This window comes from Peromyscus californicus, unplaced genomic scaffold (genome assembly GCF_007827085.1).
Source record: "Peromyscus californicus insignis strain IS unplaced genomic scaffold, ASM782708v3 Scaffold_5__1_contigs__length_169319896, whole genome shotgun sequence".
NCBI classification, from domain to species: Eukaryota; Metazoa; Chordata; class Mammalia; order Rodentia; family Cricetidae; genus Peromyscus; species Peromyscus californicus.
In genome coordinates this window covers 121,192,629-121,200,434 of record NW_026294573.1, presented here as the reverse complement: position 1 = coordinate 121,200,434, position 7,806 = coordinate 121,192,629, and the positions used below count along the sequence as shown (strand labels likewise).

The 7,806-nt window shown below is 41.5% G+C and overlaps 1 protein-coding gene across 1 annotated transcript; it reads left to right on the top strand.

The window, feature by feature from the left end:
• Nucleotides 1-468: 468 nt before the first annotated feature.
• Nucleotides 469-6,340, top strand: Ndufaf4 (NADH:ubiquinone oxidoreductase complex assembly factor 4). The gene is made up of 3 exons (XM_052717776.1): nt 469-676; nt 926-1,029; nt 4,506-6,340. The coding sequence occupies exons 1-3, from the start codon at nt 541-543 to the stop codon at nt 4,788-4,790; spliced, it is 525 nt and encodes a 174-aa protein (XP_052573736.1). The 5' UTR covers nt 469-540; the 3' UTR covers nt 4,791-6,340.
• Nucleotides 6,341-7,806: the final 1,466 nt, after the last annotated feature.

Below are 7,806 nucleotides of genomic sequence, written 5' to 3'. Positions count from 1 at the left end.
TTAAAATTCATAGCATTAGGAACAATGTGACCGAGAAATGGGTGTCAAGATAGTGGAAGAAGAAAACAAAACAAAAAACTGGAGTGCACAGGCAAGAAACAGGACAATTAGAGCTGTCAAAGTGGAAAAGCGGCTGAGAACAAAGATTCCTCATTTTCGTTTCTCAAAAGCAGCGGCAGGTTAAGTTCAGAACCTTGACCCTCTGCACTGCCCTTTGAAAGGGTTGCAAGATCTCCGCCCTAGACTTTCTCAACCCGGAATTTTGCAACCGTGCGGTCTCGTGGGTTGCTGCAGCCGCGCGGCTCCCTCACCGCGAGCGTCCCTGACAACGCCGACACGCGTCGGGTCCGCGCAGGCGCGCCCACGGCAGGCCGGCGACGGCGAGCGTGCGTCCTCCGGGCCGCCAGGGGGCGACGAGCGCGTCCTCGGCGGCTTCCCGGTGCCCGACCCCGGGCGCGCGCATGCTCCGTGCGCACGGAGGGCACCCGCGCCGGCGCCGCCCCCACGTGCGCGGCGAACCGCGGGCAGCGTGATGTAGAGATGGGGGCTCGCGTGACCCGCGCCTTCAGGAACTTCAACCTGGAGAACCGGGCGGAGCGGGAGCTCAGCAGGATGAAGCCCTCCACGGCCCCCAAGCACCCGTCCACCCGCAGCCTCCTGCGCGAGCAGCTGAGCCGTGAGTGCGGCCCCTCCCGGGCCTCCCGTGACATTGAGGTCGTCCCCGCGCGGGCACGGTGGCGGCGCCTGGCATCCCGGCGCTCGCGGCAGCGCGCGCGCTCCCCTTGCCCCGCCGGGTGTCCCCTCTCCTAGCTGTCCAGATGATTGTTTCTTTTGAAAAATTTAAAATCGCCTTACGCGTGTACGGGTTTCGAGACAGTTTCCTTATTAAAAAAATAAAAATTGTGGCCTTCTTTTCTTTCCTTAGAGCACCCAGAAATCAAAGAGGAAGTTTCTAGAAAAGATAACGAGCTGCTGTTGTTACTGAAAGATGTCTATGTCGATTCCAGAGATCCGGTGTCTTCCTTGCCGGTAGGTAACGTATGCATTGATTAAGTCAACGGTTCATGTTGGAGGGCTGAGGAAGTGATCAAGAGAAACAGGGCAACCGGGGACAGTGCAAAGTGTGTGTGGGGGAGGGGAGGAAGTGTCAGTGGGGAGCACAGCGACTGAGCCGCAGGGCTTGGCTCCTTGGATACTTAGGGAATGCCAACAGGGATTGATTCAATGCACCTGTGTGAAAGGTTGATCGCAGAAGTTGTAGGGTTGGTTAAGGAACATTAGCGGTTAGCTGAGTGCCAAAGATGACTTTAGAGCTCTTTTCATGTCTATAGGTTGAGTTGTTCTTACCTTAACGGCAGCTTCTGTTTAGGGGTTTGTGGGGGCATGTTTGTATTTTTAAGGGTGTATCCGGACAGGATGTGTAAATATTATATGTCAGTTCATATGATATGCTGGAATGGTAGGCATGTCACATGTGTCAGGCTTATGTGTTTATGTGTAGTGGTCAGAACCGACCGTGGTCTTACTCTCTGAGGCCTGTGATACGAGGAGGGGGGGCACAGACATTAAGCGAATGAGCAGCTCTACAACTCCAGTGTGATTCCAGGCCCTGGAGGAGTAGGGACTGCTTGAGGAAGTGACATTTAAACCTGGGCCTGGAGTGTGAATTCAACTTGGAATCAGGGAGGCGACCATCGTGATTAAGGTGCAGAGTTAGATTAAGTGATGGAGAAGTGCCAGCCACAGCTCTCAAAAGTTTTTTTGCATTCTAAAATATTTTGTACTGCCAAATAGTAGGCAAAAGACTACACAGTTACAGTTACTTATCTAATACTCATAATTTCATAGTGACTGTAGGATTTAGTAATCACCAGATTCTCTCTTAAAGATGCATTGATTGATGGCGATAGTATGTTATTTTTAAGCTGACACTGAGCAGTACTTAGAAATACTGTTTCTCATTTATGCTGAGCATGTGTTTTGTGATTTTATGTAAAGATACTTGCTTGGTGTTTAGTATAAGAGTTTAGTAGAAGAGATCAGTTTAACCTCTTCAAATATATGCCAGTCACCTAAATGTGTAATTGATTTACTAATTCCGTTCCCTTCTTCTCTTTGTAGACTTAGTGGTGCTGTTTGCTTTTGCTTCTTACCACTAGATGCATACTACCCCATTTAATAGGGCTCTGTAATACATCCTGGTGACTGTTAGGACCTAAAAAGCTTCTTGTCTCTTCTCAAATGATTTTTTTTCTAAGTGAACTTGGAATCACACTGTCAGTGTCTTTATTAAGCCTTGTTTAGATTGGACTCTAGTTAGATTAGGATTCATAGGTTAACTAGAAAAAGATTAACATCCTTTAATTGTTGAGTCTTTGAGGAAGAGTGGAAAGTTTCTATGAAGTAGAATTTTCAACCCCTAATTTTAATATATGGGAAAATGAGTGATTTTTATTTTGTAACTAGCCCTATATTACTAGTTATTATTTCTGCTAGGAATTAGTTTTTCAGTTTCTTTTTTTCTTAATTTTTTTTTGTATCTCTATGTGGAATTTGAAATTCTCTGCCTTTCTACTAAATGAAGAGAGGATGTTCAATTTCATTAAAAAAATTTTTTTTTGATACAAAATGCTGAAGGGAAAAGAAAAATCTGGTATGTATGGACTGGAGGTGGATCTACTGAGTTTGGAAGATGAGAGACACTTTGAGATTTAGGGAGTCAAAGGCACTCATGAGTGGGAGTCTCAGGTGGGAATGTGAAAGTGGAATGGGTGGTGGTCTGGAGACTGGTTAGAGTGTACGTGGCCAGGGGAAAGTGAAGGATTTGGATTACAGCTGGATCATGAAAGTGCATGCCAAGCAGATGTAGTTATATCAGAAGGGCTTTGGAGAGTCATTGAAGAGTTTAATGTGGGGAAAAAGTAGTGTTAGATTTGAGAGTGAGTTAGGAGGGAACAAAATTATCTAGTTAGAAGAAACCTGCTAGATGTCTTTTGATAGTTCCTTCACATGGCCCTGGCATGGTCTAGGGTGGTTTAGTGGTATAGAAGATAAGAGAATGGGATCAAGAGAGACTTGGGAGATAACATGAACAGTATCTGTTCATAGATTAGATACAGAGTTTTAAACATGGACTTGGAAGCAGGTAGATTGGTAGGTTCAGTATTAGACACTCTGAAGTTGAGGTGTATACAGGTCCAAGTAGCGATGCCCATTAGGCATTTGGGATTTGGGGCTTAAATACCCAAAGAAAGGTCTTGGTTTGGAGCCACAGATTTTGATATCATTACATGTGGGCCAAAATGGGAGGTAGGGAGTGAGTGAAGATCCAGAAATTCAAGGCCAGCCCAGCATACATGACACCCTGTCACCCCCCCCCCCCCAAAAAAAAAAAAAAGTAAAGACAAAATGTAGTTGGAACTTAATGAGCAGCAGAAGGGACAAGAGCCACTAGGAAAATGGAAGAAACCTGGAAGTATGGATGGAAATCTGGGGAAGACTTAGCAAGGAAGCTGAGATTTGTGCATTAGAGCCAGCAGTTTGAGTCAGGTATGGTGAGCTGCTGTAGTTAGTTCAAGTGATTTCTGAAGAGTGCCTCCGAATAAAGCAGCTGGGGTCATTAGGGCAGATTTATCATTTTAGCTTTAACTCTAGTTACAGGACTGATTTAAAGAGGCTTTGGGTTGGAGAGTTTTAAAAAGGTAGTGAAGATACAATTTCATATGTTGGCCAAGAAGTGTGTTGGCAGGTGCAGTTGAAACTGAAAAGAAAAAGGGAATGCTTGGAACAGCTTAGGTGATGAGCTGTGATAAGACTGACCAGAGCAACTAGGAGAAGAAAAGATTTGTTTCCTCTGACATCGAGGTAACAGTTCATCAGTGAGGGAAGGATGGAAAAGTTTTCAAGTAAGCTATCACAGCATTGTAGGATGCTGCTCTTCTGAAACAGGGCCGCTTTAATCTAATCAACTCCCATTCTTTTAATATACAAGTTGAAGTTTCCTTACCTGAGCTGCTTAGGACCAGAAGTTGTACAGATCTGACTTTAGAATATTTGTATGTACATTATGAAGCATCTTTGTGGTAGTTTCCAGTTTTAATCATGAAATTCATTTATATGTCATATACAACTTACAAAGCCTGAAGGCAAGTTGAGGGGTTATTCTTAGTGTACTTGCATTTTGACTGCTGATCATCACGGAAGTTAGATGTGAAATTTTCTACTTGGGGCATCATGGTGGAGTTCAGAAGTTTTAGATTTTAGAGCATTTGTATCTCACATTTTGAGATTAATAATGCTCAGTGGAGGTGAGTACATGACATGCATTCATTTACAATTTTACAGAGCATTTCCTCGAGCAAGCTATAGTTAGGAAAAGACAACTACAATGAGAAAATACAGTTTGAGGAAGTTATGTACGGATTTATATGAAAAGAAACAGTATAGACTTCAGACTCATGGGAGATGTAAATCTTCTATCCTAAAGCCCTTTTTTTTGGTACTAGGTAAAAGATGGTGAACTACAGCAAAAACCGAAGGAATTCAGACTTCCCATCGGACATCACTTGGATAAGAATGTCACGGACATTCCCAAAGGCAAAATTTCTGTTGTAGAAGCATTGACACTTCTCAATAATCATAAACTTTCTCCAGAAACGTGGACTGCTGAGAAAATTGCCCAAGAGTACTATTTAGAACTGAAAGATGTAAATTCCCTTCTGAAATATTTTGTTACTTTTGAAGTCAAGATCTTCCCTCCTGAAGACAGGAAAGCAATACCATCAAAATGAAGAAAATCGTAAAACAACATCCTATGTGTACTCCCAAGCTCTGTGTCCTTGTTTTTAGTGTATTAAATTATACAGGTTACTGTGCACTGAATGCCCCTACTTTGAGTGCTCTTTGACCTCTTCAGGATTGTTCATAGAATGTTCTTTTCTTTTTTAATTTATGTATGTGTAGTTCCTTGGTATATGTCAGCATGGCCAATCCCATGTATAAATTAATTACAAGTAAGAGAGGTAATGTGTCATTTTAGACACAGGAGCTTTTAAATTGGTCCTGTGGCCCAAATCATTTAATATTAAGTTACACTTTCCAGCTTTGGACTGTTTATTCTTTGTAGGAGACATTGAAGCAAGAGCCCTCCTGACTCCTGTAAGAGTGGCATTTGTTAGGGAAAGAGATTCTCAGCAATGAGACATGGTGACTTATTTCTCAAATGAAGAAAGAGAGAGAACTGAGTACAAAAGCAGAAAAATATTTATTACTACTCTCAAGAATTTTTATGTTTTGAATTGGTTTTAAGTAGAAAATAACTTTCTGTAACAGGTCAGCAGTCTCTCTTTTGACAAATAGAAAGAGGTAACTTTTGGAGAGATGGGTAGTACTTAGAACTATTTGAACAAATAACTTCTAATTTAGAAATAAGAGAAATATGTAAGGAACATTAAAAGGATCTGAATTCCATGGTCAGATGTTTATACCTGTTTTCATTCTAGGAGAAAATGTAGCAAGCAAAAATAAAAATACAGTCCGTGAAGGACAAGGGAAATTACCAGTTCATTCACGTAAACTCGGGAGCATAACACACTCCAGTAACAGAATCTCAGATGAGGTAATATGGCATGTTATACCTGTGAGTTCTTGGCTGTATTGTTTGGCCTCTCTGTAACTTAATTGCTATAAAAGTATAATGCACCTTGTATGAGTTCCAGGACAGTGGTGACAATAAATGACAAAGGACCAAGCAAATAAAAATTCTTGTAGTTAAGGTGGATGTCTAAAGAACATGTGACTGAATTGTTTGTAGTTTATGGTACAAGGAGCCAGAATTTAGATTTTCAAAATGCTACTAGTATTTTGTTCTATTATGCCAAAAAGAAACACATTTCAAAAGGATGGAATGGAGGTTGGGGGGATTGGGATTGTCCATATGCTTTCAAGGGAAGACAGATTAATTTCCCTCAAGATTCCCCTGGAAATGATGTGGAAAATGAGAGGAATTCAGTGTGGTGATAGAATGAGGCAAGTGTAACAGGAAAGACAGGAAGTAAAAGGGAAGTTTGTAAGCTTTTTTCAAACCTAGTACCAGTGAATAAACTATACCTAGTCATTTGTTGTTCAATACAGAAGTTTAAGAGAACACACTAATTCTAATCAGTGCAAAATTACATTTGAAAACTCAATCGGTTAAAACCATCCTCTTTTCATTCAGAATGAATACTTGAGTCACTAGTACTGCTACTTTTGACTCAGTTTTGCTGTGTGCTTAGGCAGATTAGGTAATATGGTTTCTATTATATGGAATCACAATAAAATACTTCCATTTTACACTTCAGCCTGTTGTGCTTTTTATTTCGTGTCACAGAAGTTGCGTCGATTTCACGTTTGGGATAACGGAATTTAGATTTCAGTTTTATTCCTAGCTATGTCTGAATTGTCCTCAACTCTACAGCCAGCAATTGCAAATGTTTGAAGAGCAGTTTATGTACCAGGCGCTAATCTAGGTGCTTTAGATGTATTAATTTGGTTAACATTTATCACAGACATGAAGTTAATGTTTTCCTGGGAAAGTTGCATCCTGGGGAACTTCAGTAACTTCAGAGATTAGGGGATGTTGAAAATTAAATAGAATATTTTGTACTGACTGCTACCCTGGATTGCCTATTTGGAGGTTATAAGAATTATGTGAAATGATATGCAGGTTGCTTGGGCATAAAAGGCCAAGACTACTCAAATGCATGCTTGTATGAAAGTCCTTTGTGGAGCTTTGGGCTAACGGATGTCTAAGCCCTCTCTATTGTGAGAGACTTGGTTATCATAATTGAGGTCGCTGAGTGGTTGGATTATACATAGGGATGTTCTAAAAATGGCCAGTGACTGTAATGTATGCTGGTACTGGGGCAGGCAGTATTTGGGTTTAATTTTATTGTGAAAGGTGAGGAATGGGAGACTGAGTTTGAAGGAAGGGAACTGAATAAGGAGGAGAGAAGAAAAGAATGCCCAGGTTTGGGGTTAGTGAAAAGGAGCTGAGAAAAGCTGTTCACTAAGAAGTCTGCAGTGGGTTTGGTAATATTCTACCATAAAGAGATAGGTTATCCAAACTTGGGGAAGAAGAGTGGGTGGTTTTGGTAAAAGTCTAAAAGTTATCCAAACTTAGGCACAGCTATTGTGAGTAGCAACCACTTAGTGTCAACAGGCGCATAAACTCAAGTATGCTCACCCAACCACAGAGACTAGATTGCAAAGCCATCTGGGTACTTGATGTAACAGCTCTACCTTAATAAATTATTGATTGATTTATTTTTTGTGGGGATGTCATTTTAAGGCCATGTCTTACTGTGTAGGCCAAGGTGGTCTCAGACTCCTCAATCCACCTGCATCAGCCTCCCAAGTACTCTCCTTAGCTCCAGTATATCACTATTAGTGCCTCATCATCACTCAGAAAGAGCTGCATGTTTGTGTCGGTCTTTAAATTCTCAGAAATGGATATCCTGCTTTCTATATTTACTCAATGCCTTTATCCTTTTCTTTGATCTGAACTGTGTATGCTAAATAGCTATTTAATACAGAACCTTTTGGGGATGAATTCCATGGACACTGTCTCCCCCTCTGGTTAGCCACTAGTTAATGTTAACATTAGAACTCGTCATGGATTCAGCTTGACCTGACCATAGCCATATGTTGCCATAACTGCCCAGAATAACACTGATTTTCCCTGCAATGGCTGACCTCTATGACTAGAACCTGGCATGAAGGAACAGGTCTATCTGATACTAGCTTAAGGTAAACCAGGTATGTTCT

Bases quoted from the DNA above. Each gene is read 5' to 3' on its own strand.
- Ndufaf4 (XM_052717776.1), top strand. From the start codon at position 541: ATGGGGGCTCGCGTGACCCGCGCCTTCAGGAACTTCAACCTGGAGAAC. The intron at 677-925 runs GTGAGTGCGGCC...TTCTTTCCTTAG, and splicing joins CCTGCGCGAGCAGCTGAGCC to AGCACCCAGAAATCAAAGAG. The intron at 1,030-4,505 runs GTAGGTAACGTA...TTTTGGTACTAG, and splicing joins ATCCGGTGTCTTCCTTGCCG to GTAAAAGATGGTGAACTACA.